Source organism: Schistocerca serialis, chromosome 9 (assembly GCF_023864345.2).
Source record: "Schistocerca serialis cubense isolate TAMUIC-IGC-003099 chromosome 9, iqSchSeri2.2, whole genome shotgun sequence".
Lineage (NCBI taxonomy): Eukaryota > Metazoa > Arthropoda > Insecta > Orthoptera > Acrididae > Schistocerca > Schistocerca serialis.
The window spans coordinates 293,458,490-293,470,576 of NC_064646.1; the positions used below are offsets into that span (position 1 = coordinate 293,458,490).

At 38.7% G+C, this 12,087-nt stretch overlaps 1 protein-coding gene across 1 annotated transcript in view; it reads right to left on the reverse strand.

Annotated features, from left to right (window-relative positions):
• Positions 1 to 2,689: 2,689 nt before the first annotated feature.
• LOC126419561 (uncharacterized) overlaps positions 2,690 to 12,087 on the reverse strand; it is a 152,521-nt gene continuing 143,123 nt past the window's right edge. The window contains exon 4 of the mRNA XM_050086749.1: positions 2,690 to 2,959. Coding sequence (XP_049942706.1) covers positions 2,690 to 2,959 — 270 coding nt within the window. The remainder of the gene's footprint in view (positions 2,960 to 12,087) is intronic.

Consider the following 12,087-nt stretch of genomic DNA (forward strand, 5'->3'; position numbering starts at 1 on the left):
TGATACACATACTTCTGGATTTTTTAATAACTTTTCTTAATATAACACCGTAGTTTTTATAATGTTTGATAGTTTCTGAGTCACTACTCTTTCCTGTTGTCAGATACATTTCCCTTTTCCGGTTACAAGATATTTTTATACCCTTACTAAGCCATGGTTTGTTACAAGGTTTCTTACGACTATATTTAGCTATTTTCTTGGGGAAGCAGTTTTCAAATGCATTTACAAAAATGTCATGAAATAAATTATATTTTAAATTGGCATCAGGTTCATGGTACACCTCATCCCAGTCTAACTGCTGTAGGCTTTCCCTGAAATTTGCAATTGTTAAATCGTTGACTGAATGTACTACTGTGGAGGACTGTTCAGTATTGCTGAATGGAGCTATGTCATATATTGTAACTAGCTGTGCACCATGATCAGAAAGACCATTCTCAACAGGCTGAGCATTTATCTGGTTAAACTTATCTTGGTGTATAAAGAAGTTATCTATCAGTGAGCTGCTATCTTTCACCACCCGAGTAGGAAAATCAATACCGAGTGTCAAATTGAAAGAACCGAGTAATACTTCAAGGTCATTTTTCCTATTACCCTCTTTCAGAGAATCTACATTGAAGTCCCCACAAATAATAATTTGCTTCCCCCTGTCTGACAGATAGCACAGCAAGGAGTCCAAATTTTTCAGAAATAGATGAACATTTCCTGATGGGGACCTATATACAGTTACAATTATAAATGTGCCTTTATTTAATTTAAGCTCACAGGCACATGCTTCTATATGTTTCTCTACACAAAACTTTTTTGTTTCTATACTTTTTGCACAATGATAACTTTTGACATATATGGCAACTCCTCCTTTCTCCATATTTTCTCTCATTACATGTGCAGAGAGCTTATATCCACTTACATTTACCTTATCCATATCAGTAACAATGTGATGCTCAGACAGGCATAGTATATCTATTTCATCCTCAGCTTCTAAATCTTCTAAACAAACCAGAAGCTCATCTATTTTATTCTTTAAACTCCCAATATTTTGATGAAATATACTTACATTATTTTTAATTATACTTTTATGAGAACCTTTCCTTATTCTAACATGTGCAGTACTCTCCTGTCTGAGTTTCTCATTGTGCTTAGGCCTAGTTCCTATACCAGTGGTCACATGGTGTTCAGAGAGGCAGATTATGTCAACTGGGTTGGGTGACTTTAATTCATCAATGCAATTACCTAGGACTGAGATACAACTTGGTGGAGATAAAATTTCTGTTGATTGGTGAAAATTTATAATTGACAGCTGTGATTGGTGATCCAATGTGCTAGAATTGTGCTGTTTAATTTCTTTCCTAAACTGAAGATTTGGTTCAATCCTGACCTCTCGTAGAACTTGACATCTTTCTGTCTTACCTATCCTAAAAAAGGTGCTGCTCCAACACCTGTAACCACTGGTATTTTACCATTGATGGCAGTGCCTCCCCCCCTTAAATTTCCTGCTATTACCCCAGCCAGTTTCCCCTTCCCTTTCTTGTTGAGATGTAGGCCGTGCCTGGTATAGTCCCATCTACTGAGAGAATCAACAGGAACCACACCAATATGAGCCCCCGCACCCGACCCAATTAGCCATTCCAACTCCAAATTAACTCTCCCAACAGAAGAGTTCAAATGAGGCCAGTCATGGCATCTCAGGACAGATACAAATTCAACATTGGTGTGTCTCGATGCCGATGCAATCTTTACCAGGTCACACTCTATACTGTACCCAGGATCTCTGTCGATGCTGCGGAAGACTAGCAACAAGTGTGGCATCAGTGCATTTGCAGGCACCTGCCAGTATGGCTGATCAGAGCTACAGTTTATGAAGCAGCATGGAGTGTGGAAGTATAAAACTGTTACCTCCATGGCATGAAGTGATTCGCTTAATCAAATGGTGGTTCACTGTTACACCTAATTCAGATTTAATAACCAACTGTATTGCTTTAGACTTATACTTATGTCCTGAAATGAAATTATCATTTTATATTCTTTTGGCAGTTTTAACAACACTTTTAAATGCAACTTTGTAACATCTCACATTGTTAATAAAGGAAGAGTTTTTATTGTGTTTCAGCTCTTTATTTAGCTCTCGCTTTCTTGTGCTAGATATTTTTAGGCCTGGACTGATCCAGTTTAGTTTACTTATATCTTTTTGGTGCCAGATCCTAGAGGAGAATGATTCATTCAGTATTTATAAATTCATCAAAGTTCTCAGTACTTGACACACTATTATCCATGTGCCATTTTACTGAATCTGTCTTGTCGTGGAACATGACCAAGTTGTTTTTACAAATGTTTCTTTTTGTAAAACCTTTCTTAACATTTGGTTTATTTATTCCTAGCAAATGAATAAACAATGCAGAATGGTCAGAAATTCCTTAATGTAAATAGAACTTGTTTTCACTGTCATACATGTAATTTGTGAAGATATTGTCTATACAAGTGTAGGTGAATGGGCATTTTCTCTAGTGAATTCATAAAAATTTATTTTAAAACCAGAGTTCTGAATTAAATCAATAAACTGTTTTGAGCTATTATCATGACTTATCACATTTACATTAAAATCAGCTGCTATGATAATACTTTTCTTTCTTTCTTAAGTTTATTGAGAACACACTAGAGTTTGGACAAGAAAATTATAACCAAACAATGGTGATTAAATTCTTCTCTTCTTAAGGGAACAAGTGGCTTCTATTACTTCTGCTGTTGTTGATGTTGCATTTTCCGTTGGTGGTGTTCCTTCTTCTATTGTTCCTGTGGCTTCTTCCCTTGTTGCCTCTGTTTCTGATGGTAATGATTCTGACTCTGGCGATACTGATGATTCTGCCACTGTTGATGGTGGTTCTGCTGTTGCCACTGATGATAGTTCTGGTTCTGCTGTTGGCTGGGATGATGATGTTGCTTTTTCTGTTGTTTGCTGTTGTCTCTGGTGTTAATGGTCTTGTTTCAGTTGATGCTAGTTCCAGTGTCACTGGTGATGGCTCTGCTGGAGTAGCTGATGGTGGTGCTTCTGCAGTTGAAATTTGTGCTGCTGCACTTAGTGAAGGGTGATGTGCTATTGTTTGTGGTTAGCATGCTGCAGTTGGCACTGGTGTTTTAGGTACATTATTTCTTCTTCTGCTAGGTACAATCAATATCTCCAGAGTTTTATAGCTGAGAAGTGTCTTGTGCTTTTCATTTATTTGCACTTCATGCCTTATAAAACTGTCTCTCTGCAGGTAGCCAACAAGTAAAAACTTGAGTGTTTTGTTACATTTTGCAGATCTTCTTGAATTGTTTGTTGGCCTTAATAATTTCTTCATTTACACACAAATCATTAATAAGACCATGAATGCTTCTTTATAGCACAGCCTCCATGATAGAACAGCAGCTGTTAAGGATACTTTTTATGTAACAGATTTAATCTAATTTCTTTCCCCTCACAAAAAACTATTTTTTCTTTTAAACCTAATTGATTCAGGTCTTCCCAACCACCTTGCTTGACCAGTGCTTCACAGCAACTATCCTGCTATTACTGGATTATACAACAGACAAAAATCAGTTGCATGTCCTCAAGAATTTTTTACCTTTTTTTCTCTCTGATGACTATAAGATACTTTTTCCATAGAAAACAGCAACCACCAGCAGCAGCAGCCCAACCTGTGAAAGTAGCACACTTCACAGTACCACACTGCTAACTGCTATGTGCTTTCCTGTGATGAACTGCAGCGTAATAAATCCATAGATATTTGAACACTTGCTCTTCCCAAAACAGAAAATATTAATGCTGTCTTGCATCTTATATTTTTTGATCATCATGGTGTCAGTTCAGATAAGGATTTGATTAGTACATTGTCCATTCTATTGGATTTTATTTTAGAGTAAATGACAACCACTGTTATTGTTATTTTATAGTGATGGAGCTAAAGGTTTTTTAGTGTCTCTCGTGTGATATTGTCTGTGATGTGCCTACGTGACAAACCCCAGTCATGATAGGTGGCAGCATAAAGACCTGGGACGTTATTCAGCTGATGCTGCTGGTGTATGACAGCTGATGTGCTGTTGGTGAAGACCACAATAAACTGGATCAGTTTTGCCAGTGTGCAGCTTGGAGATGAAACTGTTGATACTGCAAACTTGTAGTGATGCGTCTGAACTGCTGATGAAGCCAGATGGAACTGCTGGTAACTGCTAACTTGAGGCATAGTGCATAACTGACTTCACATGGTCAGGCAGCAGCCTGAATAGTAGGTTGCATATGAATATCTGTGTGGCACGGCGAGGGCATGTGACCTGGCGTAGCAAAATAGTGCTCTGCCAATGGCGCACTCTGCTGCAACAAGTACACTTCCTGTCAGTGAGGTTGGTGCCCACAGAGACTGTGGAAGTGACTTGTAACTCCATGGTAAACAGCCCAGGCCATAAAAGGTAAATATCTTAGATTTTATGAGAGCCATTTATGCACATCTTCCGACAGGGCAGCTGTCCATACAGCCTGTCTGGTTTGGGGAGGAATTGACTAGCAGACAGATACAACACCAAGAAAACTTTAAAATGGGGAAAAAATTATTTCATTTCTCTTGATGCAACCTTCAGTGGTCCACAAATGACAGTTGACGAAGAAGTGAGAAGTCCTGTTGAATATTTAACCAGTATTTTCTGGAGTTGTTTTCAGAACAAACAGATTTGAATTCTGCGGATAAAAACAGACAGTTGGTGAACTGTTCCAGATAAGAAATATAGAAAACTGATTGGAACTAATATTTTGATAAATTAATTACAAAACACCACATTTTATATGTATTGTGTAAGCCATACAGATAATTACTTTTTCTCACAGAAATATTTTCTGTACACGGAACATTCAAACAAAGGGATAATCTTTTTTTAGTCAATAACATTGAAGGCTGCTCCATGGATGACAAACTATGCCGAGCGAGGCCACTTTTAAATGGAAGGAGGGATACATGTCTCAGTTTGCAACAGAAAGAAAGGCAACCTATTGATGAGCAAAAGCTGATTTTCTAAAGGAGGACAGTAAGCAAGCAGTATGTTATTGAAACTTCCTGGTAGATTAAAACTCTGTGCCAGACTGAGAACTGAACTCGGGACCTTTGCCTTTCACGTGCAAGTGCTCTACCAACTGAGCTACACAGGCACGACTCACGACATGTTCTCACAGCCTCAGTTCTGCCAGTACCTCATCTCCTACCTTCCTCAGGACCTTTGCCTTTGGAAGGTAGAAGAGGTACTGGCAGAACTGAACCTGTGAGGACAGGTCATGAGTCTTGCTTGGGTAGTTCAGCTGGTAAAGCACTTGCCCACGAAAGGCAAAGGTCCCAAGTTCAAGTCTCAGTCTGGTACAGTTTTAATCTGCCAGAAAGTTTCATATCAGTGCACACTCTGCTGCAGAGTGAAAATCTCATTCTGGAAACATCCCTGAGCCTGTGGCTAAGCCATGTCTCTGCAATATCATTTCTTCCAGATGTGCTAGTTCTGCAAGGTTTGCAGAAGAGCTTCTGTGGAGTTTGGAAAGTAGGAGATGAGGTACTGGCAGAACTGAAGCTGTGAGGATGGTTCATGAGTCATGCTTGGGTAGCTCAGTTGGTAGAGCACTTGCCGACAAAAGGCAAAAATCCCGAGTTTGAGTCTCAGTCCGGCACACAGTTTTAATGTGCCTTGAAGTTTCATATCAGCGCACACTCCACTGCAGAGTGAAAATCTCATTCTGGAAGCAGTTTGTTTGTGGTAAACTAAATCCTGCTAGTTTGAAAAACTTACTATTGTGCAGTTTCTGGAATTGTTCACAATTTTGAGATATATTAGGGCAAGAGTGCAGGAATCTGAAGTGAATATAAGACAATGGTAGTTCCACTGTGATGGAACTGAGTGACATGTCTACATCTACAACCACATCAATACTCAACAAACATCTATGAAGTGTATGGTAAAGCTACTTCCCACTGTATGATTATTAGGGCTTCTTACCATTCGGTTCATGTATGCACTTGGGAATAAAGATTTCTCAAATTCCTCTGTGCATGCTGCAATTAGTCTCACCTCATCTTTGCAGTCCCTATGCAATGGAGTTTGTAGCATATTCCTAGGTTCGACACTTACAGTTAGTTCTTGATACGTTCTGCATACGTTTTCACAGAAAAGTTTAAGTCTATGTTCAAGTGTTTGCTAGTTCAGTTCTTTTCAGTATCTCCATGACAATCTCCCAGTGGCCAAACAAACTTGTGACCATTTGTGCTGCCCTAGTCTGAACACATTCATTATCCACTGTTAGTCCTATCTGGTAGCACTTCACAGTCTTCAGCAATATTATATTCTATAATCAAGACTATGTAAGAAGGTGCCTGACAGCTAGCAGCACTTTTAAAAGCTTTCAGCTGCAAAGCTTAAATGGCCGCAGGTGATACAAGAGCCTTCTATAGAGCTGCAACAACACTGAGGCATTGCCATAAAGATGTTTACGAAATCACATTATGTGATTGGTTGAGACAGGTGTATGAATGAAGCCACTGTGCTCCATTCTCTACAACTATCAGGGATCTACTTATACCATAACTTTTGATACACAACAATAGTACAGAAAGTTTGCAAAAGTGCAGAGCCATGTACATGAACTTACCGAAGTAAACTTCTAATTAACATAAGAAACTGATCCTAACAAAACAAGTCTGCCATTTCTGTGTAGAGGAACACTGACTGACCTCCATTGCAGGCAGCACCAGTGAAGGGCCAGGCTTCAACAGGACTTGTGGTAAAACATCCAAGAAGGTGCAACCCAGGGTCTGGCAGAACATATGACAGGATCAGTGGTGCAAGTGTTGGCTGGGCTGGCAACAACAAAATAGGGTGTGGACAGCCGCAGTGTGTAATGGTCGCCTAGTCGTTGATATTGCTAATTGCTGTAATCGCACTATTTCACTCCCATTTACGGAGCTTGTTAGCACTTGATGTTAGGTTGGCGCCATTAAAATGCGTTGTAGTAATCGCTGCTGCTTGCTGGATCGCTGCTGTGTCTCGATGCTGATGCTGGCTCTAAATCTGGTTGTCTAGGGTTAAAAACATGAGGTCCCGTGTTTTTTATGTGCTTTTGATGATAAAGAACGAGCGAAACCAACAAATATGTAACCTTCAAATATTTATTACTCTGGTGGCCATCTTAATTCCACTGTCCACCAAAGACCATGACACAACACAAAGTAGTACTTCCATTACATGATCTTTGCATTGTTTATCCACCTCAAACAATAACACAGAAACACACTTTACCAAAGTGACATTTCAACTGCCCCCCGACCCTTCTTGCTGCTTGTATTTATAACATTGTCAAAGAACTACTAAAAAGAGATATAGTTTATAAGTCACATGTACATCTGTTATCATAATTTGTGCAGATAAGTTATTAATTTGCATCGAGTGACATAATTTAACATGTTGTTAAAATGACAGACAGATTTGCTGACTTGACAGAATAATTCTTTGTTACAAAAAGGCCGTTTTTTAGAAGTTTGTCAATTGATTTCTCTAATTTGCATAAATAAGTAAATAACATGAATTATTAAGAATTACATTGGTTTTCGTCTAAAATAGGATTGCTTACGTGAATACTGAGTGAAAACGCTCCTAGTGAACAAATAGGTTTCACTGGGTGATTTTTATTTAAGGAGATCCAAAATACCTAAGTTGGCCACTATTTTTCGTACTTCATATTAATTATTTAAGATGAACTTAGTGTTTTTACATGATGACATTTGCTGTATCAGTGATCAAGTGATATAAACTTTTGTGTGGGTCAGTTACTCAGTATAATTTAATGGGTTGACTGTTTATGGAGACATGTTGTGCAATCATTGTTAACATACACAATAACTCTTCTATAATCATAAATACTCGTTAAACTGGTTGAATTTGGAGGGTATCACATACTTCATTAAAGTAAAGCCTTTAATATGTTCCGTGACAAGTGACACTACCGGCAATGTATGGACTGGCTGCAAGAACAGCGGCAATGAGTGACTGGCCGTGGCAGAGCCAGCGTTGAACACACTGATAAAATGGCTGGTGTTGGCACCATCAGAACTACCAATACCGGGAGGGCCAACTGGGAGTAGGGGAGGCAGCAAGAAGACTGACAAACAAATGGATGACGGCACGGACAGGCTTGGTGATGACTTGGAGGCTGGCCAGAACAAAGCTGGCAATGGCACAAGAGTTGGCCGGGACAGGGCCAGCAATGGACAGTCTGAAAACAAGACCAGCATCGTCGCAGACAGCTTGAATATGGCAGGAGGGCCACAGTCACCATTGTGGTGTTTAGTGAAAGAGTGGACTAGGACATCAGCACAACATGCTGATGTTCCTTGCTAATTTTTCTTGTAAAGTGACACAACGTTGCTAAGTGGCTTTTAAGTGTAATATGTTACAAGATCTGATAATGACAGCACAGATATGCTGAAATCAGGAATCGATGAAAAGATTTATAAGTAATCTCGGCAAACCTGATATTTTAGGAATAATATAACAATTCAGATGGCCCCCAATAGTTGACACAATATCCAATGTAAACAAAACAATTCACTAATAATAAGTTATGTTCTCACATCTGACCATGCTAAACGGTGTCTCAAATGCAGGCTAAAATTCCCACATTAGATCCCTCTTGCCCTGAAGCAGAAGATTGTAGAAGAACTCTCAAAACCAGCTGCTCTTCGCTAACACCTGATCATTGAGCACGTCAATACCAGATGACTTCAAATGGCAGTGTATCTCCATCTCTTCCAGGAGATCCATGAATCTGCCTTTCTCAGCCTTGTGCAATAGCTTCACACCCAACCTCATAGTGGGGAGGATGTGTCCACTCTCAACCAGGTGGACAGCAAACTTCGATCTCTCAACTATATCCCACCTGTTCAAAGCTACATGCTTACCAAACCTGATCTCAAGTATTTTACCCCTCTATCCCAAATAACAGGTGCCACAGTCTGGACATTCCATTCTGTGCACACCTGATTCATAGCGCAAATTTATCTTTATCAACCCCATCAAGTAAAACCACACTCAAGGCTGTTTGTAGTAGAGAAGGAAACCTTTATATTTTGTTTTCTGAAAACCAATGCTATGTTTGTGCTAAAGGTGCCTTAGTATGTCAAGTAAATGTATTTATTATCTGTATCTTCCATTTTGTTGCTACCTACAGTTTCACTCACATTTTGGTAATTTTTTACAATCTTTTTGTAAATTTTATGTACATAATTTGTTTTGGACAGGGGGAGGGTGGGGAATGTTGTTTGCCCTGGCAATTAATCGAATATTGCATAATTCTTTTTCTTGTTCAGCTCACCCCTATGCTTATGGCACAGATTAAGGCGCATAAAGATTCATCGTCAATGGAAGGGAAGGGTGTTCAATAAAGTCTCTAAGAAGTGTCTTAACTTCTGAAAGAAACGCTATCAATCAGTACTTTTTCTGTCTGCCTCTGTAGTGCAGCGGTAGTGTTACCATCTACCATGCAAGGGGGGCCAGGTTCAATTCCTGGCAGGGGACTGGGTGTTGTGTGTCCTTCATCATCATTGACATGCAAGTCGCAGAAGTGGTGTCAGGTAAAAAGAATTGCAATACGGCGGCCAAACCCCAAAGGGGATATCCCAGCCAATAGATGCCATACGATCATTTCATTTCAGTACTTTTTCTGAAAATGCTGAGTCCATGTTTCCCATTATTATTCCTGATGTTTAAGTCTATGAAGTTAATGGAACCATTGGTATCCATTTCACAAATTAACTAGATTTTTTGATGTAGTCAATTGAACCTGTCTACAATTGTATTAATTATGCCATCATTCTCATTAACCAGCAGCAGTGTATCATCAACATGCCTAAAGTATTACACTATGAAATACCAAAGGGGTTAGTAGACCTCCCAGTTAAAAATGTAGCCTATACAACTTACAGCTAGTTACTTCTTTTTTTGATAAATAAGTCTCTAATATCACTTTGTATAATTACCACCTCACCTGATGTCTGATATGTTATTTGGTGTTTTAAGGGCCTCTGCTAGCAGAACAGTTAATGAAACAAGGGTAAGCAATAATGAGAAAATTCTAGATCTAATAAGTCAATCAAAATGCAGTAATATAAGCAGGGAACAGATCTTTAACTGCTATCCAAAAGTGGTTAATTTGACAAATACTGTGTTTAATGGACAAGAAAAAAATATTGGTAGGCAAAGGTTTGAAGTATAATTTGAACACAAGACCAGGAAATAGAGCTGTCAGGAACACACTTCTGAATGTGAAATACGCAATTGATACTTGAACAAAGTAAAATTGCTGTAGCAGTGAATAAAATCATTATGCATGAATTCAGTAGACCTACCTCTATGAAAAATATTTGTAGATAATACTAACCGCAAGCTTAATGAGGACAGTTCTATCATTATAAGGTCAGATAAAGGGAAGTCAGTTGTGACAGTGTAGTGATTCGAGAATTTCTGTGTAAATTCTAGAACCACTCACCCTTCTACTGTTTTGAACACACAATATTCTAGAGATGAGTGTGGTGTGGTAAAATCCTACCTACTGCACGTCACATGTTTGTGTGTGCAGATTTAAAATCAGTCGCAGACCCAGCGGTCGAACGGCACCGACAAGTACCTATCGGGCAATCCATATACGTGTTTGTGAGTGTGTATGGAAGAGCCATGGAATATATATGCAGCTTTATGCTTATTGTGTCACTGGCTATTGTTACGTGAAACACGAACAGTTGAAAAAGTACTCATGTAGACTCTTGACTCAGCCTTGTTAGAGGTAAAACTTTTTTCAATCTCCTTTTCTGAAAGTCATGGTGTCTAAGCAGACTTTCTTTCGAATGTAAATCAATTTGTTTCTAACATATGACAGTATGAGAGTCTTACTGAAGTTACATATTATGTTGAAAGTGAGTATTTTTATTGTGCTTGAAAGTCAAATACATCGTTGATTGACGAAACGTAAAGTTTGTATGGCTACTTATTTCACTAGTAGAAAGAGGCTTGAAAGTTCCTGTACCTAGCATTATTTGATGGAGAAGAAGTCAAGAGAGTTTCCAACAGCCGGCTATCCAGTAAAGAAGACTGGCTGCAAACCCCAAGTAAGTCATCTCGTAAAGAAGTGGAATGTGGTTTGGGGAAATAAATCGGTATAACCCAGACCCACACTCACACTTTAAGTCGTCAAAATGTTAGAACAGTAGAGAAGGATGAATATGTCACCTAGGTTAAAAATTTTTTCGATGAAAACAATATCACAAGAATATGTAGAGATTTAACATAAGAAGAACATAAAAAACTGAATGATAGGTTAAAAACATATAATGCAATCTTTTCACTCAGAGGATTACAGCAACTCACAGTAATGAATCCACTCACCCCTACGCTTACGGCACAGATTAAGGCGCATAAAGATTCATCGTCAATGGAAGGGAAGGGTAGAGGGGGCTGTGGGTGTTCAATAAAGTCTCTAAGAAGTGTCTTAATTTCTGAAAGAAACGTTATCAATCAGTGGGCAATTTTCAATCAGAAATAGTTACCGGTACGAATTAACCAAGAACATTATTAATGTACATACTGCAGAAGATGTTAAACTTGTATCTCCAGATATAGTTAACTTTCATATGAATGTACCAGTTCCCAGTACTACTGGAATTATTAAGGAAAATGTATGTCAGCAGAGGAGGCTGTCGAATGATGAAATTAGTGAATTTACTGATCTGTTTTTGCTCATTTTGAAGAAGAATTACTTTAAGGTATGTGGAGAAATGTACCTTGAAATGATGAGCTTCGCACGGGGAGCTCCATATCCGGTTTACTGGTCAACATATTCATTAATTATCTTGAAAACAAGTTTTTTAATGAAAATCCAGATCTAGCAGTAAAGACAGTGCACTACTTTAGATTATACGATGATGATGATGCACTGCTGCTGGTTAATGGCATCGATGATGTAATTCATGTAATTGTAGACAAGTTAAATGGACTACATCAAAAATTCTAGTTCACTTGAAAAATGGAAACCAATGGCTC